Source organism: Molothrus aeneus, chromosome 8 (genome assembly GCF_037042795.1).
Source record: "Molothrus aeneus isolate 106 chromosome 8, BPBGC_Maene_1.0, whole genome shotgun sequence".
Taxonomy (NCBI): Eukaryota; Metazoa; Chordata; class Aves; order Passeriformes; family Icteridae; genus Molothrus; species Molothrus aeneus.
Window position 1 is genome coordinate 9,391,270 of NC_089653.1, and position 23,322 is coordinate 9,414,591.

General features: G+C 44.6%; 1 protein-coding gene across 2 annotated transcripts in view; it reads right to left on the reverse strand.

The window, feature by feature from the left end:
- The window catches only part of NDST2 (N-deacetylase and N-sulfotransferase 2), a 123,605-nt gene that overhangs the window by 6,106 nt on the left and 94,177 nt on the right, over positions 1-23,322 (reverse strand). For both annotated transcript variants that reach the window (XM_066554594.1, XM_066554595.1), the window contains 8 exons: positions 16,417-17,812; positions 9,301-9,388; positions 8,982-9,136; positions 7,296-7,481; positions 6,767-6,895; positions 3,040-3,222; positions 2,139-2,235; positions 866-989 (listed from right to left, as the gene is read on the reverse strand). In XM_066554594.1, the coding sequence (XP_066410691.1) occupies positions 866-989; positions 2,139-2,235; positions 3,040-3,222; positions 6,767-6,895; positions 7,296-7,481; positions 8,982-9,136; positions 9,301-9,388; positions 16,417-17,409 (1,955 nt within the window). In that variant the 5' untranslated portion in view covers positions 17,410-17,812. The remainder of the gene's footprint in view (positions 1-865; positions 990-2,138; positions 2,236-3,039; positions 3,223-6,766; positions 6,896-7,295; positions 7,482-8,981; positions 9,137-9,300; positions 9,389-16,416; positions 17,813-23,322) is intronic.

The following is a 23,322-nucleotide window of genomic DNA, read 5'->3' on the forward strand; positions in this document are numbered from 1 at the left end:
ATGCTACACTCCAGATGTATCTGGAGGACTTTTCCAGGGGATGCACATAGAAGCCTTCACTTTCTAACCTGTCAGCTAGTGCAACTGCTCTGTAGTGCTTGACTTCTGTGAGCTCTGCTCAAGTACTAACCATCTTCCAGTATCTTTTCAAAAGGCCCCTAAATGATTAGAGAAGTCAATCTCCCACAACTCATGGATAAAGAAATCCCAGAATGCCTTTGTGCCACACAGCCATCCCTCAGAGCCACACACAAGGGAGGCCAGTGCCACTGTCAGCTAAAGTTACTGCTTTGAGTAAGAAACACCTTTAAACTTTGTCTCCCTGGAAACACAGTGGCATAATAGTGCCATGATGAGGCTAGAATTTGCCTGCCAGGTGGAAACTTCTACATGTAAACAGCAAGGTATGCATATGGATACTGGAGCCAGCACAAGGAACACAGTGGTTGTTCTAAGTGTCAAGGCTTGAGAACAATAGCAGGGAGGTTGTCCCCTCCAGTATTATGTGTTTTAACTCTAAAACCATAAGAACTTTGTAATGGAAACACTGCTGTCTGTTTTGCATGTCAAAGTACCTTCGTGACAGCAGTGCATTCATCAAGGACTTGCTGAATTTTTAAAGCTAGTTCATACCTACAGCTCTCCTGGTGAAGAGTCAGTAAAATGAGAAACTACTTGTGCTGCTCCTGGGACGACACAGCTGGGTTACCAGGAAAACAGAGAGCATGCACTGAGCAAAGCGAGGAAAACAGCTGTTCAGAAACAGAGAAGCTGCTAAAGGGGACGAGGCAGACATACAGAGAGACTTGGGAGAAGGCAGCATGGGCGCACCATATCACAGAAGAACATGTGTCAGGTCTCTTACCAATCAATTCCTTTGTGATAGTTGGGACCATTAAAAAACTGGATCTCCTCAAAGGTGGATGGACTTGGGAAGTTACTGGTGACAGCTGGATGCATGGTCAAGAAGAAGTGCACAGCTGTTGTGCCTGCAACAGGAACCAGTTAAGGGACCTGGGTCACACAGTGCTTTGGCTGAATTAAAGGCTTACGTACACTGCAAGAAACTGTTCCCAGATGGGCACACTCCTCTCCTTTGTAGCTGACCAACCCTGTAACTCACACAGGTTACAACAGCAGTGACACCAAGCACTGCTCAGTCAAATTCAATCCACATTTTAACTCATGCAGCTGATTTGAGCTGCCTCCTTTGCAAGACATCTGCCAGCCATGTCAGTTACTCCCATGCCAGTGGCACAGCCACATTGTCATGTGGCAGACTACAAACGTGCCACATGAGAGGTGGCCTGGGCAGGAGGTGTGCTAGGGACAACATTAGTGTCCTGGGGTGAGAACTCCACCAGAGATGCCTTGTCCTGCCTTTGCTGTCGATGTTTTCCCTTTACGCTGCTCTTACTGAGCCACCTGAAACTAGCCTGGGTCATGATACAGCTGGGTTCATGCTGCACACACACCATCAGAGCTTCCCAGTGACACAGCCAGGGGACAGCAGCTCTCCTGGGACAACCTTTGTCCCAAGTCCAGGATCACCATTTGCTGTGAATAGTTGGTGCTGCTGTTGCACTGCATTACACAGAAAGCCAAGGCTTGAAGACCTGGTCTTAGCTGAAGAGATTTTGCTCTCTTCAGCCTAGAAGGCAATCATCAGTACAGTATATACAGCTATGTCACTGCCAGCCACAATGCCACAGCAGTTTAAAGGTGGTGACAGAGATCAGACAAAGGAGTTTCTCTCCCTCTCAGAGACAGTGACATGGAGCATGCAGTGGGTACACAGATCTGCAGCAATAAAAGCACTACGGGACATTCGTTGTAGCATTTGCTAAGTGTGTGCTTAGTCCTGCTGACAGCCTGTTTGTGACACACTAAGGTCACAGGTTCTCTGAGCTTTTGGAAAGCCAAAACAGGTAGGGCAAGCTAAGCACAGTGCCAGGGGGGAAAAGTACTGACAGACTTGCCAGATTTAGGTTAGAACATATCTGAGATTGTCTGAAATGTCCTCTGTGGCCATTTGGCAGCTTGTGCAAAGGGCAGCCATAAAGAGCTACAGCATGGACCTTTCCAGCTCTGCAAGAGTGAGATGGAAGCCACAATCTATATAACAGTGTTCACATTACCAGTTTTCTGAGGTCCCACGATGAGGAACTTGGGGAGTCGATCACATGTTTTCTCTTTCGACCAGATATCCTTGTGCCTTTTATCATCACAGGGATTCTGTAGCACAAGTGATGAGATTAAGCATTACCACAGAAGGTAATGGCAAGGGGAGGAAAAGCTGGAAGGGCCAGTCCTCTGGGGAAAATGCTCCTAGCATATGAAGAATACTTCAGAGCCACACTGCTGCTCTGCCAGGCATCAAGTGTTAAGTAAAAACACTGGGGACTATTTTCAAAAGCTCCAGTGACACGGGATCCAAAGTCCCTCTGAGAGTGTTAACCACAGGCCTTGCCCTATGTAGCCATTCTGGGCTGAGCCACTGTGACAGCACAGCTCAGCATCTGTGAGCTTCTGGCAGACAGACAACTTTATCACCTTCAGTTAATTTCATCTGCTCATTACCATGCAGAGAGCTGCTGCACTGGGATAAAATGGAATAAGTGTGGTTTTATTTAATGAACATGAATTCTGCAGTGTGAAATTACTTTGAGATTAATCACATTAACATGCCTGCAAGCTCCTCCAGCACCAAACAGGGCTCTTGCTTGCACACTTTACATTTCACAGCAGCTTGCTCTAAAACAAACCCTTTAATGACCCAAATGCCTGCAAGCTGGCCCCTGGTCATGTATGACAGTCAATCCGTGTCCCTAAGCTCACACTGTGACTGTGTCCTACTGCTCCTACTCCCCCATCCCTTCCACCCTACCATTTGTCACAGGCAACCTGAAGCCACAAAAGTTAAACCTAAAAGCTTTATGCTTTACCCCTCTGTACTCTGGATCAGCAGTCTTACTACAGTTCAAATGTGGGATACACCTCTTACAAAATCACTAGGAGTGGTAAAAGCTGCCTTCTCACCTGCCACAAGGGATTCTTCTCCTGTGGGAAGATTTCAAAGTACTTTTTTGCAAGCTGGACTGGAGGCAATGTTTGCAGGCGAAGGTTGGTCCAGCACTGCACAAACTTAACCAGGCTCTCAAAAGTGTACAGTCCCAGACGGTCATTCCCATAGTTGGACAGGTGTGTCATGAAGATGCTGATCTGAAAATAAAAAAGACATGGGATACTGGTAAATCAGGTAACAGAACTATTTCTGCCTAGCCTGATTCCATGGTCAGCAAGAAGCTGTTCACAGCTCAGAATGCCATGGCTGTCTTGGCTGACAAATGTCCATCTGTCAGGAAACAGTCTTGGAAGACAAGAAGAACTCAGCAGAGGAGGGGCACAGACCTCTTAGTAATCCCTGGGAATGGTGCAGGGTCATGGTAACTGAACCCTGGATATGTGTCCAGAACAGTTTCAAAATGCCATTCAAGTGGCTCTAGGACATTTAGGTGAACAAGGCTTAGTCAGTAACTCCCTACTACTCAAAAACCATGCAAAGCCACTTTCATGGGAAAACAGGGGCTTCCCTTTCCCTCCCCAAGGCACAACCAGGGCAACCTCTTGAGCTGCAGAGTCTGCTACAGCAGGGCAGCAGGCCAGGGAGGGGGTACCACACTGCAGGCCAGGCCACACAGCACAGGGACGGTTGTCACAGGAGTCCTTCGTGGGCCCACAGCCCATCAGCTTTCATTCTCTTTGGAACTGACATCTCAAATGTAAAGGAACAACTGGCAACTCCCACTTTAAAATATAAACAGGTGTGTCTGGGGATCTGAACAGAGACTGCAAAGAGACACTGCAGTAGGATATTGTCCTAGAAAGAGACACCAGCTGGTAAGTTTTAGCCTGCAAGAACCTTCAGCACAGGCAGCCCCTGCAAAGTGTCCTGCCAAGCTTTAAAATCCATGGGCAAAGTGGCACTCAACAGCCATGGCAGCTGCCTCAGCACTGCAGTGCTCAGGAGGTTGTGCACTCTCTCTGCTGTGCCAAGCCATCTCTTCCCTCAAGTAGATACATTTCCCTCCTGTCAGTTTTTCACTATTTTAATTTTTGGAAAAGAGTGTGAAGGACTCTTGTCAGCTTAACTCTAGTGTGTGGTTTTGATCTGTCCCATAGAATTCAGCATCCCAGTAACATGTCTGTAACACAACAGCACCTTGCCAGACATAAACCACACCTTGGTTAGAAGTTAAAAAAACAAAAGCAGAACACTGAGGCCACTGGAGGAATGGCTGATTTAGCACGCCTTGCCCAGTGTCTGCAAGTGCAGGGAGGGAAAATGACCTCAGTCACAGTAGGGGCACCCATTGCTGTACAGTCCTGGGTTCAATTCTGGTGACACCAGGTAAGGTCAGGAAGCAGTGACAGGCTTCCCTGGCAGGGGACAGGAATGGCTTTCCCACTCACAGTAGGAAAAGAGCAAAATGGGGAAGCAGGAGACAGATGGTCTTGGGATGAAGACATTTGCTGGCACTGAGGAAGTCTGAATTCAGTTTTCTGCCCAGTGTCACCATGGGTTGGTCTCAGCAAAAGAAGAGGTACTGATAGAAAGTAGCTCTTTGTGCATGAGCCATCCCCAAGACTGTATGAAACAAACCTAATTCTGTCCATAAAGTGCTCACAACCCAGCATCTTTGGGTAGGCAACAGAAAACACTGGTAGGACTCTGGGACACATGGAAAGTAAGTGCAGATCAAGATTTATCATGTTTGTCTGCCTGGGAGTTTTTCACTTCTGGTTCCCTACTGAGCTGACAGAGAGGCCCTGCCAGACAGGCTCTGGCAACTACGCTTCAAAGAGCAGCGTGTGCTTGGTGCTGTTATGTAAGGATGGGCTAAATACAACACAGAGCAGAGGACAGAAAGATCTGCATAACTGCAAGGCATGGTGGCAAGAGGATCTCATGTTGTATTTTGCCCCTTTCTGCAAGACATCAGGGAGGTTCTGTGACAGCAAAATATGCCTCATCCCTTTGATTTGCTGGTGAAATACATAGAGGAAAAATTTCCTGTATGAGGAGTCTGGCTCACTGGCACAAATCAAATATCGCAGCAGGGGGGACAAAGGAGACCACCTGGGACCCCTTCATGATTTCCAGAATGAAAAAACCAGCCTGCATGTGCTCCAAATTAGCAACTGTGTCTCAAGACTGACTACATTTGGTAAAATGGCTCACACAGGTAATGTTGCCACCTGCAAACAGTCACAAGCAACTGGATTTGGAAGAAGAAAAGACAAATCCAGCCAATGAGCCATTTCCCTGGACTTTTGAGCATGCAGTCACAGCCTGTAACATGTGCACTGTTTAACAAGGCCTGGCAGCCTGCTCTGCCCCCTCACAGCTACTGCTGCCAGAACAGCTCCGAGCACTCCTTCTGACATAAGCTACACTCAAGGGCCGTCTCCCTCCCTTCCTCTCATCCACACCCACTGACTCTGCAGACTGACTTGGAAGTAACACCTCGCTCCTCACCCCTCCCTTCTGCTGTCAGTGTGCTGTGATTTCCCTTCTTTCACACTGAGGAAAGATGAGAGCAAAGATCCCAGAGAGCCTAGCATACAGAAACAGAAGGGTATGAGCACCCTTGCAATAACAAGCAGCTGTGGGCACAGCAGTGAGCGGCCGGCGCAGTGTGAGCAGAAGTGTTTGTGAGAAGCAATCAGCCTGTGCTCAGGATCAACAGCTATTCTGACATCAGACCCTGTTCACTAGTCAGAAGATCAAACATCTTCTGTTTGCACTGTGGAGTTGATCACACACATACAGGCTTGGATACTCCTCCATGTCACTTAATGGGAGCTGGAAGCACCAGAAAGGACTGGAAGAGCCTGGTCCAAGTCTGCTACGGATCACTGCTGGGGCTGCAGAGCTGGCCAGCTTTCTATCAGGCCCCTGAGATGGCTCTATCAGCAAGGGGGGGAATGCAAGGTCTGAGTCACTGTGCAAACACCAGAGGAGCTTAGAGCACAGCACTCTGCTCTGACACAGAGAAATGCTACACTGCCAAAAGGAAGCAGAAGTGTAAACATGGGAAGCATCCGAAGGTCCCTGAAAGAGTTCTAAGTCACCACAAAGAGCCAACAGTAAATCTGGCAAATAAGCTCATCCTGTACCAGAACACAATTTTCCTAAATTGTTTTTGGATCACAGATTACTGCCAGCTGCTTTGACCATCATATCTTATCAGTAAATTTTAATGGGTAGTTCTAGATACTATGTTTCTATTAATTCTTTGGCAGGGCCTCCTAGATCAGTAAAGATCTCTAGATTACAGCCTAGGAACTGGTTTTCCTGGAGAGACCTACAGCCTTTACTTTCACAGAGGCTATTTCTGCATGCTTCAAGATTTGACAATTACAGAGTAGGGCAAGGTGCAATTCACCCAGCATATGGGAACACAAGATTGATCGCTCCATACGTAATACAAAGAACAACCTCCTCCTTACTCCAGACTTTTAGCAAGCAGGAAGGTTTGGTTGTGGTGTGTAAAGAAAACAATTTATCTCAGGCAATAGGGACAGAAGGCTGGCTTCCAGACCTGAAAGTATAAACTCCTACAGCTTTTTAGCTGGGGCTGCCATAGACCCACAGCTGCTGCAGATCCTACACAAGCCAGAGCTGGTCACAACAAGATCTAGTCCTTTCCCATATCAGGCACTGGGACAGCTGTGCACAAATTCCCCTTTCAGATGAACTTACTGGGTTCAAAAGCACCGTCAGGAAGAGTTCACCACCACGAATGCTCTTGTCCAACTCCTTTGAGCCACCAGGATATTCATTATAGAAGATAGTGTGAGTAAAAAGACCACAGGTCTGTCGAGGCAGAACCTGGCAATATGAGAAAAAAGCAAAGTTAGACAAGAGGCAGATGCAGCAGCATCTGTGTGAGAATGAGTCAAAGCAGCACTTTATGGATCAATACAAAGAGTAAGGGGTGTAAGTGGCATAGGTGCAGAGGACTCTTGCTATTCCTCTCAACCACCTAACTCATCACACTGTAAGCAAGCCACTGGGATTTCCATTGAGTCTAGATGGGCTTGGTTTTGCTCTCCATTCAATACTGACCCCTGAATTGTTCTGAGAAACACAGAATTGACCCTAGCTAAGTTTTTCTTCTCTGCCTCACTTACTGATTTTGGAAACACTGGTGATACTAAGATTAATGTCCCTGATGGAGGTCATGAGAAGACCATTCCCTGGGCAGGCAAGTGGGCTCTGCTGTGCTTACCATGATTCCATTATGGATGAATCCACGCCGGTACCGGGCAGGCCGTAGGTGTGGGTATTCCTCTGTGCTCGTTACTTGGATGCTCCAAACAGATTTCCATGCCTCATAGAGCTGTGTGTGGACAGGATAGACCCCAGAATGATGGGGGGCTACAGCATAGCCCAAGTCTGTAGGAATCCCATGCTCCTAGAAGCAGAATATACAGCTTGATAATTCGGTATTTAACTAATAGCCTTAATAAGGATCATATTTAGCAACAGCATCCAAGTTGGAGCAAGATGACAGAGGAACATGAAAACTCTCTGGATTGGGAAAACTGAAATACTGCTCATACTTCTTGCTTTATGCATCTGTAGAACTAGAAGGGGAATTCTGTACCAACAAGGACATTCAACATTAGTAACAGCTGCTGTAAGAATGGTCTTGTAGCTTGCAGCTGTGACAGATCAGATTAATTCAGAACCTTCAGGTCAGGCTCCCTGGTTACTACAAACTAATCAATGCTGTTAAGTGACACATCTCACTCCCACAATGCCGATGTGAGTCACTAGAGAAGGAGAACAAAATTTCCTTAACTGATATAGAGAAAAGGAAGATGACTGGGATCTGTATTGTCTCTAGCAATTCAAAGAAAAGCAGACAAGGAGCAAGAGACTATTGCAGGTGAAGAGATGGGGCCTGGAGCTACATTAAAATGACAGGAAATTTCTGAATTTCTTGGGTTTTAATTCCACTAAATGGTTCTGGTAACAATATCAATGATGACAGCTCTGCCCTGGTGGTGTATGAAAAAACCAGAGCCCCTAAATGATGCAATAACCTTTTCTGACTGCTAGCCTGTTTTATGTTAAATATGTGTAATTGTGTTCTGTGCTTTGTCTCTCTTTGCAAAAGACTGCATTGTTATTTAACCAGGAAAAGGAGGAGCCTAAATTGTTTCTATAATGCTGTGACTGTGCTCTGCATTCATGATCATTCCTCATCTATGTGTGTCACAGGAACACAAGACAGCAGCCTGTTATTCCCAAGGGGATTACCATCAAAAGAACCAAACTAGAGGTGAAGAGGACATTTCTTTTCAGTGAAACATGTATGCTATATTCAACTCTGAGCTGTAAGAACTAAACAGACATTGTTCCATCAATGCAGGATGTTCAATGCTTCCCTCTCCTCTGCCAAAACCCAGGGAATTTCCTCTGTGCTTCCTAGCTAAGTAACTTCCTTCGACATTGTCTGGAAGGCCAGAAGAAGGGCTGTTAGCAGACAGAGCATTTTATACTATCGACCAGGTGACTCCCTTACAGAACCACACTAAATAAGGATGGAAAAGGAAATGCTTGCTCACTGCCAGAGTTTGTAAATTAATTGCATTGGGATGGCAATACTGCAAGTTCATACCTCAGGAAACAAGAGCTTTGGGATTTGCACCCTGGAATGTAGCAGAGCTGCCTGGGGCCATGCAGGTGCTGGGAAACATGTCCCATGGAAAAGGCAAGCATGTGAATGGTGTTTCTTGCCTCAAGACAGCAGGAGCTACACATCAATTTGAACTTCCAGAACTGCCTTGCTTAAATGCAGCTGAAATACTAGACTAGTATTTGGTTCAGTGCGGTCCAAACAGCTATTCCAGGAGAAAAATGTTTAAGCATTAGCACTGTAAAGTAAATAATCTGCAATGCTCCCTACCACAGCAAACTGCTTGTTCAGCTTCATCTGCTCAGCCAACACAGTGACATTGTGGAAAAGATGAGGCTGCATGTGACTCCACATGTGAGGGAACCACCAGAACTCTTTCCTGTGCTTGAGCAGCATGTCATCCCCTTCATCTTCCTCATCTGTACCTACAGAAAGCAGAAAAGGAAGTGCAAAATCAAAAGGCAGAAGAGAGGCTCAATGTTTAAAAGCAGTAGCTAATCCCCTTCCAACAGTCATGCTCTCTCTACTGCATTACACAAGACACACGCCAAGGTAGGTGTGCTGAGACAAAGGAGTGCCAGGGGCTTACCTGTGTGGTAGAATTTCCCTGAGAAGCCCAGGTTGAAGGTGAAATTTGGGACTAAAGTTCTCAGCTTATTCTGAGTGCTCAGTAAAGCCTGTTTGAACAAAAGGGAAAAGAAATGTTCATATTAATATTTTTTCCTCTGTAACATGATTTTTGTGTTCTACTGCCCAGCTGAGTCTGAAGAGGTATCACAAGAGATGGGGCTTAGGCGTTGTTTCCCTTGGAGTGGAGCAGAGCAGATAAGTGCTCCTCATACACAGCCATTACTTGAAGTAGTTCTGCTGTACTAAAAGATGCCTCTTTAAAACCATGGTCAGGCCATGCTCTCCACTTCAATATGAGGGACCCAGAGTGTCTGTCCTAAGGCAAAAGGACAATAAATCTCACTTGAAAGCAATAGATTATTTACACTTTACAGGTTCAGCCTCGATGCTCCCTTTTCAACCATGTTGGCTGGGACTTTGCTAATGAAACTCTGCCCCTTCTCAGTCTATGTCCTAGTGAAAAGGAAGATGGGGCAGTCTATGGTACACAGATGAAAGAAGTCAATATCATGAACAATAAGTGATCCAAAGGGAGGGGGCTTTTATTTAAAGAGGAAAGGTGGATTCTCAGAACTACCTATGCAAAGAGTCCTGCCACAGCAAATAGGTTTCCCTGACTTTGTGCTCCCTTGAAAGTGCCAAAATTTTGTAGCAGAAAAAGTTTCCTGGATTCTGGGAAGAAAATCTGGGAAAGCCAACATTAACAATCCTTGCATCTCCTACAGGTTCTCTTGTGCTCACTTGCGATGACTTTAAATGTCCAAAGTCATTGCTTTAACCAAAGGGAAGATGCCTTGTGCCACGAACCTCAGGGGCCAGCAGGGTACAGAGTAAGACAGCACACAGCCTTGCCAGAAAAAAACCAAACCAAAACCCAAATCCCAGAGGCTCAGTGTGTCACAGACAAGTAGGACACAAACTAATTCTAGTCAAATTCCTTCTGCTGGAAAACGATAAAAAGAGAGCAGCTGTGAGATGAACACTCTGCTGCTACCTGTGTGCTTTGGGGAAATATCACTGGTGAATCTCCCTGTGGGAGAATTCCCAATCAAACAAGGGGATAGCAGGAGGGCTGTTGGCAGGTGACAGACTTGGTCCTTGCCTGGGCTATTTAGATTTTAATAGCTTTTCTCAGAAAGCAATGGATCTATGGCTGCACCAAGGTGAAGGTGATGACCTCTCAACACCAGACTTCAGTTGGATGTAATCACACAGGAAACATGGAATATAACTCTGGGGAAAGCACACAGACCTAGCAAACCATGTGGGGAAGGTGGACAGATCTTCCTGCATCAGCTGCCCTTCCCCAGGCCCAAGGAGCAGAACACAGCACCACAAGGTGCCCTCACACAGCTCACACTCCATAGGCACTGTCTGGGTGCACCACTCCCTCAGCAGTGAATGTGCACTCACAAAGGCAGACTCATTCCATGGAGGTGCCTTGACACCAACTTCTTATGGATAACCTCACGAATCACTGCTGCCACTGATAGATCAAACCAGTGTTAACCAAACACTGGTCATCACATTAATTTAAAAATGGCTTCTATAATTCACTTCAATCACCCATTCACCTCAAACATATGCTGAGTGGTTTTACACTCAAGGCAGGCAGTCCATTACCATGGCAGGATGGGAAGACAGACAGATTACATGTGCAGTGCTACAAGACACTCTCAATGCTTCTCTATGAAGGATCCAAGCTTTCAGACTTTTCCCTACAGACACATTTCACTGCCTGTTCCTCATTCCCACATCCACACAACACAGACACCAAATGCAGCTGGGGACAAATTTCTAAGATTTTAGCTTTTCCATGGCCACTTGCCTACCACATCTTTACCTCAGTCCCCACCTAGGAACAGTAATTTGATAAATGCAAGGCAGGTGACATCTCCAGAACCCATCACAAATACAGGCAGTGCTTTTAAAAAGTGACGTGCCAGCAAAACTGATGGCTGAAGGCTACTTTGCAGTACAAGACCCAGAGCAGGCAATGGGAGGTCGAGTTGCCTTTACGTGGCCCAGCAAGACACTGGGACTCACCCCACACATCAGGGAGCACAGAATAAGAGCTGTGCATCTCTCCTTGGAAAAACATCCGTCTGTCTGTCCAGATGATGGTTTACAAAGATCACTTCAAATTTGGGACCAGCACCTTGAACACATCACCCAGTAATTCAAACAGGAAAGTGCCACTTTCTTTTCTTTCTCCAGAGCCGTCCCAAGCTCCAACATTTCCCTCTGCTGGCCTGAAAGGCACATCCAGTTCCCCAAGCTTGAGTAGGAAAGTGGTGGGAGGAAAGACAGCGGTTAAGAGGCTTAGCATTCCTCTGCACAGAAAGAGATTTAAAGCCTGGCTGGGGTTACCATGACAACACATCTGTCTGAGAATAAATCCCAAAAAGCCCTGCTCCAGCAGGCTGCAATCCTTTGTGTCTGGGGAGGGAACAGGGAGGAACTGTGGGGCCCCCAGAAATTCAGAGACTATGGAGTCCTATGGAGTCCAGCTTTCTGGCAAGTTTATTGTTAATGGTGTGCCATCCCTCTGCTGCTGGGTCCTTGTCATAGTCACAGCCGTGAGGTGGCAGAGCACAGGTTTGATGAAATGCCTTTCCCCTGAACAGGATAAAGGAGACTAAGGTGCCAGTATGTGAACATTTGTTTCAACACATTATGCATTCCATGTTCCCTGGTTCCACATTGGTTCCAAGAGGTCTCAAGAGGTAAGCTGCAGTAAGGTGCAATCATGCAGGCTGGAAGATGGCACTTCTCTCTGCACTCTCTTTCATAAAGTAAGATGAATATGATAGTATTAACCACATCTAACGGGTGATTCAAGTGGTATTTCTTTTGTATCCATAATATGCTCTAAGACTCAAACAAAAGGCAATCAAGAGTTGTGGAGCAGGCTACCCCTTAGGAGAGAAAACAGCCAGCCAGATGTGAACAGATCTTCATTTGCATATTTAAGAAGTTCAGTTTGCTCACATGGTATGAGAGATGGCTGGCATTTAAGCTATCTCCCACCTCTAAAAGGCAGACTTTATTCCCCTAGAAAACTGCCCCTCCATCCATCCAAGTATCTCTTTTTATCTGTTCTTATATTTTATTGTTATCTTTTATTTCAAAAAGCCTTCCAAGATACAAGCCTGCCCACTAACTAGCCAGAAAGGCGCCTGCCCAGCTATGCTCCCTGCTAAAGGCTCACCCCAGCAAGGCACTGATGGGGTCTCCAAAGAGATTCCCAGCACTGACCACTGGAATTCTTAAGCCATATCAAGGCCAGACTGCTTCATGCTTGTCACAGTCTATCAGAGCATTCACTGCCATGCACAATCTGTATTTTTGGAGGCCTTTAGTACTTAACTGTGGCAGTCATGCTGCAGGCCCAAGTGACAGAAAACCACATTCCAAGGCACACTTCTGGACACAATGGTAAAAATGTCTAAGCTCAATCTGTCATTTTAAAAAAGGCTTTTTAATAATATCAAATTACAATAACTATTTACTTCTAAGCAAATGTTAGGGGAAAACCATTTAAAATTGTGCCTTTTGTTGCAGTACATTAAAAATCTGTATCTCACTGACAGATCCGCAGAGATTTCCTAAACAGTCACTACAAGCTCTTGATGTCAACCAGGGAAAATAAAATCTCTCCTCATTCTAAGAGTGAGGAAGAAATCAGGGAAAGTATTGGGACTCTGACTGTATTGGCAGCTTCTTTAGAGCCAAATCCTTTCCTAAAATAACAGGGTGTCCTTGGCATTGGAGTGATACAGGGCTAAATCTTAATGCAAATTTGCTTTTTAAGCTAAGAAATTTTTAACTTCCGGAATTGTTTGCAGAGAATTTAGTTGTTCTACACAAACCCTAAATGTTACCTATCTCAGCTCCCTCTAACAAGAGGCAAAATAAAATAGGTAAATAAGGCCGAGAGTGAGATGCTCAGAAAAGAAAAAAACATGACTCTAAGAAAACAGTACATGGGCAAATGAAGAGAAAGAGGTGATAAAAAAATGGAGGAAGAAAGCCGAGTGCTTTGGCAGCCTCTTTTCAATGCTCATGCAAACCATACCAGGAACATGTGGCAGAAACACAGTCTTGGCAGATAGTGCCCTGGGCAGCGTACTGTAGCACTGGCAGAGCTCAAAAGAACACTGGCAAAAAAGAAAGCTCTCATGGTACTGCTATGTCTACCTCCACTGCAGTCTTAGAATCAGAGTTAAAAATTGCTGAGTACTTCCATTGCAGGTAAGATCACCCTCTACAATTTAGAAAGGCAAGAGCTGGCTGACAGTCACCATCACTAGGCTCTCTCTTCTGCATCCTCACCATTCATAATCCAAAATGAAATTACTGTCCTTGATTTTCACTTAGCTTGCTCTCAGACTCACTTGCAATGATTGTTCACTATTTATGCCCTTGCAGAGATTACCAGCAAAAGAGGCATAAACTCATCTACTTAATCTTCTTTCCTCATACCTAAAGATGACCAGAAATGATCACAAAAGCCAGATCCTTTTGCATTAGAAACGGCTTGTCTTTGTTGGCCAGTTCCACGGAGGTTTGGTAAATTCCAAGGATTATGATTTTAGAAGAGACTAAATGTGGAATAAATTGAGAAGAGAAGGGATTCTCTGAGATTTAGTTTTGTTAATTATGTGCAGCTCAAATCTCTGGTAAACTCTACAAAGGAAAAACATTTTCTTTGTGCTACTTCCAACTGTTCCACTTCTATTGAGGACTGCAAGCTTCTGCTGCAGTGTTTCAGCAGAAACAGGAACTCAAGGGTTATCATCTTTAAAGTAAAAGCAAGCACAATTCCTTTTTTCTTGTTAAAGAAGAAAGCTGTCTCCTTTAAGCATATCACAAATAAAAACATTTCTCTTGTGTACTATGGGCATGCATTTGATCAAATTATATTCACTGCTTTCTTTTAATAGTCGTTTTGTCTGGGAAGGTCTCTGAATGTCGACCTGCATATGGCAAAGAGGCTCACTGGGACAGCAGAGTCAATTTTATACCTTCAGACAACATCCAGTCTTCAAACCACTACTCTGACCACTGTAATCTAAGCTTTGAGATAAGGAGCTGTGTGTTGAGATATCAGCACTGAAACAGAGCTTTCATATAAAAGGCCAAAGAAAATGCCAGCTGTTCCATTACTGTTATATCCCCTTCTCTCCCCATGGTGAGACACTATCAACAAATCCATGTAGTTATTTCTCGCTTTTAAAAAATAAAAATTCATTAACCTCATGTGGCTTTGCAATCAGAGAGCTTCTTTTAAATGGATAAATCTGGGTTTTATCTGCTTTGCCTGAGATTCTCTGCTTACTGATCACAGATTATTCCTCCATTTTGCCCTGTTAAAACCCAAACAAAGCATCTTTTGGACTAATCTTGTCTGGGTTTGTTTTTAACATCACTAGAGCAGCCCTTGTTCCCAAGAGCTGCGGCCACCTATCCCGCCTTCCCACGTGGGTCTGTAACCTCCAGAAACACTACAGAGGTGAGAATCTCTGAATCTCTGCTGGTTTGGACTAGTGGGTGTAGGGCCTTCTTAGGACCAAGATAAGATTGTGATTTTTCCTTCACAAAAGGAAAAAAAGAAAAAAAATTCTCTTTTCGAACATTTCAGCACTTCAAAGCACAGGGACACTGAAGTGAAATGAAGAAAGTTTTAGCATCTTCCTTAAATAAATACTCCATATAAAACATAAAATCTTGAAGTCCTAAAACCTTGGAGATGAACTAAGACATACGGTGCACAGATGCATAAAACATGTAGGAAAGGTGGTATGACTCCTGGGGAGGTGGAAGAGGGCTCTTGGGAACATGCAACAGACAAGGTTCAGGTAAGGAGCCAAACCTCTACAACAGTGTTCTTCTTACACCTTTGCCTCAAATATTTTGTGCCTCGGATGTAAGTTGAACGGGTGCTTCACCTTGAAGTTGTTTTGGAAACATGCTAAAGCAGTTGCTGTCACAAGCTTACCACCATCATGGCTGGTACCATCCAGGACTCACCTGAGGGCAAGTGGTGAATGGGAATCCAGAGTACTACCCATGGACAACCTTAGCACACCTGAGAAACAGGGAGTGCACCTCCCTCAGTGGCTACAAACCACAACTGATGGGGAAGATACAAAGGGAAGTCCTTGGCTCCGTGAAACATCACATGCACACAGATCACAGACTTAACAGAACACTTCATCATTACTTTCAAGGACACAGAATCAGAAGGAGCATTTAAGCACTTAACTTTTTCCTACTTATTTTTATCTTTGCCTGTCTCAGTTCCCTCTCCTCCACAAAATCTGTCTCTTACCCATAACCTTTCCTAATAGGTCACTGTATTATTCCAGGAAGTGCCAAGGAAAGCAAACCACAGGGCTGGCATGTCTGTTTTTCAATTGTGAGGCCACAGAGATAGTTCTCATGAAGGCTTGGTCTGAGCATATTTCTCTGGTGAATTTGTTGATATTCCCTCAGGGATGAGAGCTGCTGGTGGCAGGCATGAGGTAGGTACAAAGGGTAAAGAGAAAACCCTTCCTTTCCCAATTTAGTTGTGTGTTGAAAAGCTACATTGCTAAAATACAGACTGTATGAATTCACACTGCATGGACTGGCCTACACTTTTGCAATATAATATATACAGCTTATACACATCACAAATAATAATAAACACATTCTTTTCTGTTCTGTTCTAACACAACTTGCTTTTTCCTTTTGAACAGCAGAGTTTACAGCTACAAATAGGTTGGCATAGGAAACCTGCATATACTTGTTCCTTACATCACAGAGGAGACAGGATAGACAACCACAGGCACCTTCCTCTTAAACTGAGAGAGGCCAGCTCCTAAAGTGCTCCATTTAAACCTGCAAAACTGCTGAGAGGATCACACATGGTTTCTCAGCATCTTTGCAGGTTAATTCTCTGTATAAGATGAGTACGACTGCAGCAATCAGTGCTTTCCCTCAAATTAAATGCCATCTTGGCTTTCCCAGTACAGCACACACACCAGAAATCTGTCTAGAACCTCTGGAGGTATCTACTCTAGGGTTTTACCTCTACATCAGACACTTTCATGCGAGTGCCCTCTTTTCCCACAAATATATCATCGATGTCAACAAGGATATAGCGATCAAGTGTCAGACAGAGGCGTTTGCCAGTCAAGTAGGCAATGGCATCCACAAAAATGAGTTTGTGCAGCCAAAAATTGAGGTTATTGCCGAAGAGAACCCGCTGGATCCCATCATGCAGACCCAGGTCCTGCATCACTGTGGCATGCAAGGCTTTGTGAGTGGCCAGGTGAGGAATGGACTCCGAGGACTTCGTGCTGGCCAACAGCACTGGCTCATAGGTGCTGTGGTTTGACTGAAACACAGTCCAGTCATCACCAGGCAGAGGACCCTGCTCCACCTCATTAGCCCGGGTGACATAGAGCAGGGGAGCACTAGGATTGATGTGATAGTCCCGCAGCCCCAAGTTGGAATGTAGGAAAAGGGGGAAACCCTTGAGCTGTGCACTGAGCAGGCTGTTCTCATTAGCTTTGAAAAAGCCTATAATTCCCACTCCATACTCTACACAGTATTTGTCTAGCAGCTCTCGGTTCCAAGCATCTAGATTCACATATTTAAGGATGTTCTCATAGATAATTAGAGCATAGCGTCCTCTATCTTTGTCTGTCAGGGTGGGCATATCCCCTTTGCCAGGGGCGATCTCTGTCCTGTATTTGAACCGGCTGGATTCCAGGATGGCCACTATTTCCTGCCCAAGCTGGGAATAAATGCTTTCCACAAAGACGAGCACCACGGGATCCGTGCGCGACGTGTCCACAGACTTGGTGAGCCTCCAGCTGGCTTGCGGTGGGATCAAGATGCGGTGCTGGCTGCTGCAGTCACTGAAGGGCAGGGGCGGCGGCTCCTTGATTTTGGGACTGTTAGTGACGTAATAAGCCAGGATGCACATGGAGATCAGGCTGAAGGCAATGAGCAGCAGGATCAATCTGTGCAGCTCCAGCTGTCGCACGTGCCGCACCACTTTCCACAGCTGAATCATGGTGAGGCGGGTGGCTCACCCCCTCCTCACGCTCCGGACCCACGGTGCGCTTGGAATCTCCAGTGGCGCCGTGGCAGTGCCCAGCAGCGGCTCACAAAAAATAAAGTGCAGCTGCAGAGAGAGAAAAAGCTAAAGCAAACAGCTACAAGGCGAGACTCCCAGAGATCTGCCATTTATCTCAGGTAACCATGGCCCTCAATTCCCATTGCTCTTTTGTGTGCTTCCTCGGGCTCCTCTCCTCTCACTCGGAAGTCTCTGGAAGAACAAGGTTTCCAGAATCTCGTCTTCAGTAGCAAATCAGTCTGTCATTCTGTGCACAGGCAGTTTCAGCTCAGCCTTCCCATGTGTCCTGTTTCTCATTTAGGTGTTCCACATTCACATGATGGCACCTTCTTTTTGCATCCTGCAATTCAAAAAGAAAAAGTCAATTCTCAGTATGACTCCAGCATTTAACAGGCTGAATGGCAGGACTAGAGGGTGACAGGGTGGCAGCATCACTTGCCCATCTGCAGGTCTGGTCCCTGGGAAGTGTCACATCCCATTTGTGTGGAAGCTTGACAGAACAACCAAATGGCCTTTGGAAGAAAGGTCCTGACAGTGCACAGCAACTCAACATTCACCGTGGGTGAGATTCTCACACACTACAGCAAACAGAGCCAAGTACCTGGCCTTTCCCCTGCCCTCTGCAAGCCACTGGACAGAAAACATGAAACCCTTTTATTCTAACCTATATTTCAAAGCTAACAAGAGGAGGAGAGAGCACTCTCTGCAAGGCTGTCTCTATTTGTCCTGGGAACTCACTTTCTTCCAGAGGTCACAAAATACAGCTCTGGAGAGGCATCACCCCTCCAGCAGCACAGAGGGCAGGGGACACACTGCACATTTAGAGGCTGCCAAATGATTCAGTGGCAGTTGGAGACGAAACATCTCCTGAAACCTTCATCACCTTCTCTCATATGCCACTGAGGAACATGAAGCCAGTTTTAAATCACCAACAGCACAACATAAATTTGGGTTGGTCTCAAATACATGAAAGCCTCTTGTTACAAAGCTCTCTCACCTCCTGCTTTGTGTTCATGGCAGCAGACTATTTCACCATATGTTGCTATTTTTCCAGGAAAAGTGCCAAACAAAGCCAACAAATAACAAATAATCCAAAACAAACACCAGAGAAAAGAACTAAATTTCTCCTTTGTTTAAAACAAAAGTAAAACTCGCAGTGGAGTCTTCTCTCCCCCATCAGCAGTGTGACTTACCCTTAGCAATACCCTGGTGGCCTTTCCTGGAATACGAGCACATTTTTGGGGCACACCTCCTGCCTCTCCCAGAACAATGCAAGAGCACCCTCAATGCCAGATGTTGCTCACCAAATCCGTCATGCTCATGACTACTTCTTTGTAAAAATTAAACCACCTTTTTTCTTTAAAAAGCTTTTTTTGTCACCCCCTCAACTCCTGCAGATGTGCTCCACCACATACAAACCCTCGAACCACCTGCTCAACTGGCACAGCTTGCAACACCAGGAGGCACAAGAAAGCAATAGCAAACAATATTGCTAAAAGACATCTTCATCCTTTCTCCATTCCTCCCATTTTTGAGCTTTTCTGTTTCTACCATTCTGATGTAACAAAGAATATGAGAAGACTAGTTCATCTATGAGTTCAAGGCATACATAAGTTTCTTGTATAGTAAAGCAAGGGGTTTCTAACAACCAGCTCCACCAGAAAAGGAACTACTTGTGAGACAGATGCTTATTTTGTAATGTGTATTACTAGACGGAAAAAAGTCCTTCTGAGTCAGGGAAAATACCAGTTCATAGATGAGGCCAAAAGTCCCACTCTAAAGACTCCCACCAGGCTGTTTCCCAAACTGTTGGTGCAGCTTGAAGCAGAGACAAAAACCACAAACAGATTTTATATGAAGAGATATAATACTGCTAACTTTATGACAGCAGATGTAAGAGAGTCAGAGTGCTCTTTACACAAGCCTTATGATGATCATTAAATATTATCTCAAACAACACCTCTGCTATAAGCTCAGCAGAGCAGGGACTGGTTTGTGCAGTGCACAATGAAATCTTAGCCCTAATGAGGTTTTCAGAATAGCTGTAGACTATGAATATAAATTATATCACACAAATAATTTTCCACTGGAGAAACTGAGACACAGCAAAACTTACTGAAGGTTGCACTGCAACACAGCAGGATCAGGATTTTTGGTAGAATTGTCCCTGTTCCCAAGATTCCAAATGGATTGGGGTCTCCATTCCCAAATGGCCCTCTGTAATGACAGAGCTGACTTTGGAAATCCAGCACAGTCAGCAACAATAAGCTGTGTTTTCTTAATCACAGACTATCACATTCACATTTTCTGAAAAATCCCTTTTGCCCAGGATTTTTCCCCTGGGAAGGTGAGAAGCCTCAGAGACAAATGAAAACAATAATTATCTCATTTGCTTCTCCTCTGTTTTGCTCATGTGCAATGTGTTTATCCAACAGGTGATTGTTTCATTGGTTTCTGGTGTGGGTTGTTTTCACTCTTTGGCCAATCAGTGCCAAGCTGTGTCGAGACTCTGGAAAGAGTCACGAGTTTTCATTATTATCTTTTTAACCTTCTGTAAGTATCCTTTCTGTATTCTTTAGCATAGTATTCTTTAATATAATATAGTATCATAAAATAATAAATTAGCCTTCTGAGAACATGGAGTCAGATTCATCATTCCTTCCAGCCACAGGGGTCACTGCAAATAAGATACATAGACAACTTATCATCTTTCAGTTTTGTCTCTACATACTGTTAACTATTTACTGGGAAAAGGACAGGGGAGAGAAAGTGAGAAATAACTATGTGAAGATGTAAAAACCAGAACTTGTATAGATTTTTCTTTTTCTTGCTACTGATTTTGAATATATGATTCCCTGGACAGAGCATAGAACATGACTTCTCAAGTCAAGTTCAGTCCCTGTAATACACCAGGAATTCAAATGTATCAGCATAGTACCCCAAAACACGTCCCACCTTCCAAGAGCAGCCAGGAAAATAGCCTTTCCATCTCCACAACAAGCCCTTCCCATCTCACTGACTCTGCAGGGAACACTCCAATGTTACCACCTTCCTGCTTGGCATTACAGCTTCAAAGCTGCAGAGAGGCAGAAGCCAGCAGAGGCAGCAGAGGCAGGGCAGAGAGAGGTAAAAGAGAAACATACAAAGGATGCTGTATCTTTTTTATAAGGTGAATTCCTTGTAAAACAGAATAATACACAGCTCCATGCACATCACAATGCTGCATGTGTGAGAAGTGATCTTCATTTTACTCCTGTGCAACAAATTCATGCTGAACACTTCACTCAGATTCCAATAATAGTCAGTTTTGATGGAGAAACCTGAGAATTCCAAGTTATTGCCTCCCCAAATAACTCACTTCCTTTTGCTTGTCAATCCCACTGAATAAAATAGAAACATAAAAACTATTTTGGATTTAAAGATTCACTATCTTAACATGTATTAAGACACAAAATTGTTTTTGCAGGAGAAAATAATGTAAAGAGGAACTCAGGAGCCCAAGTTTTACTTCTATGAATTTCCAAGCAAGTGTTTCAGGGGTAGAATTTGTAATCTAAACACCAGGGTAAAGGTAAGAAAATCAAGAAGATGTTGATTTATGCAAAACCCTGGCAAGGTTCTACTTTTACAACTCTTTATTCCCAAAGCATCAACATAGAAAACACTTCTCTTCCCTGGTTGGGACTCATTCATCTCTCCAACTTAATTTTAACTTTTGAGCTGACTCTGTTTTGTAAAGAACTGTAGCTTCAGTTTACCAATTATCAGTTTAAAGATGAAAATCACAGGACAACTGGATTATTCCATAGAGTAAGAATGAAACCAGAGTTTAAGCTAGGCTGCCACACCTGCAGTGCCCAGCTGAGGGGCACCAGGGAGAAGAACCCCCTTTGCTGGGCACTCCTGAATCACTGCAGTGTTTTGATAACAATGATTCCATTCAAGCCTCTAGCGAAGCTCCCAAACAAGCCCCCATTTGTTACAAGGGTGAGCTCAAAAAAGCAAATTAAAAAAAAAGGCCTGTATCAGATTGCTGCTCAAGAATCTGTCAGCTCCGATCTCTTTAACAAGGCTTCACAGCCAGAGGGCACGCCAGCTGGCACGGGATGCATGTCTTTCTTCGGGGACTGCATCAGCTGGTTTAGGTTCAAACTAAAAGAAAAAAAAAAGCAACAAACAGATACACTGAACAAAATTTATATTGCAAGGCGAGAGAACTGTCAGAAACCAGTCATACCCAAAAAGCTGAGAAATATCTATACTGGAGAAAGAAAAGGAAAAAAAAAAGAACTACAGTGAAAATTATTCCCTCTTCAAGGAAAAGAAAATACCTGTGTCCTCTTTTGACATCACTTCTGGGAACCTAACACCACAAAAAAACCAGGTTTCTAGATAAATTGAGGTCCACTCTGAACTCCTGCCAGGACTGCCTCAATGTGAATTGAGGGAGGTGGCAGTCAGAATGCACAGCAAGAATGTTCAGAGGTCCAAGGACGCAGGCTCAGCAGGCACCCATCCTGCCAGAAAAGCATCTCTAAATCAGAGAGCATCAGCTGTAAGGTCAGATATCCTACAGATCACCAACATTAAGACAAAGGCTTAGATATTCTGTTTCCTAATGATATACAGTGTTAATGTGAAACATAAACTGCTTTTTGAATTATCACCTGCTTAACCACACAGCAACTGATGTGATATGAAAGCAAGATAACAACCTCAACCCTGTGGTTTTTAACATCTGATCTCCAGATTATTTCCAGTGCTTGGAAATGATTGTGGGAGATCAGTACAAATGCTCAGGACCAGCACTTACCCAAAACCACTGACCAGAATATGAGTATTTGGAGCTTCTGGTACATTCATGCCAAAGCACATGGAAGATACTGGGTATCATCTGACACCTTTATCAAGAACTGTCAATGCATTCCCAGCTGAGCTACAGAAGGTCTTACCACCCAAACCCCAGTGTCACCAGTACATTTCCCCCAGCCCTTTTCATTATTCATAATATAATCTCTCTGTCTGGAATGCACAGCAGCAAGATCTTGCCTTTGTCCACAACAGCACTATTTCAGAGGCCTTTCTTCTGCACTTCCTGTGAGATGGTTGTTGCCTTGGGCCCTAGGGAGACTGCAGTAATTGAGTTACACAGTAATCAGAGAAGGCATCTGATTGATTTTCCAACCCATTCCACTTTAATGGTGTCATCAAGACACAAAATTCCTCATTAGTCCCGTTCCATTCTGAGATACCACGGCCCCTCTCTCTTTGTCTCATCGTCTGTGGTGGCATCTGTATGCCAGACCTCCAGGTAGAGCCTCTCTCTCACAAAGATGGGGAACCTGGTAAGTAGTGTCAGCAAAACACAGCAAGCCACACAGCAAAAGAATTAGTAGAAAGCTCAGGAGAATGAATGCTGCTTGTATTTCACATATTGGGTAGAAAAAATATTGTGAAAATTACAGCCACATTGCAATGAAATTGCCATGCTCATTTTTGGGCTCTGGCCATGTGTTTCAGCTAACAGGTACTGCCAGTCAAATCCTGCCATGAGAGACTGCCTAAGGAATACAAAATTCAGATCAAAGACAGAAGAAACACTAATGGTGCCCATGCTGCTCTGACAGACAGGGCTGCAGCCTCCAGCCAGCTCTGTGTTTTGCTTGGGCAAGTCCCCATGCAGGGAAAAGCCTCTCAGTACAGACCTGTGCTGAGCCAGAAAGCTGCCAGCTGGCCAGCAGGCTTGAAATGTGCCAGTCTGAGGTAAGAGGAGATGACCTGTGTGCTGAAGTAATAATTATTTTAATTCTTTTTTTACCACCCCTAGACAGGTAAGTAACTTCACACCTT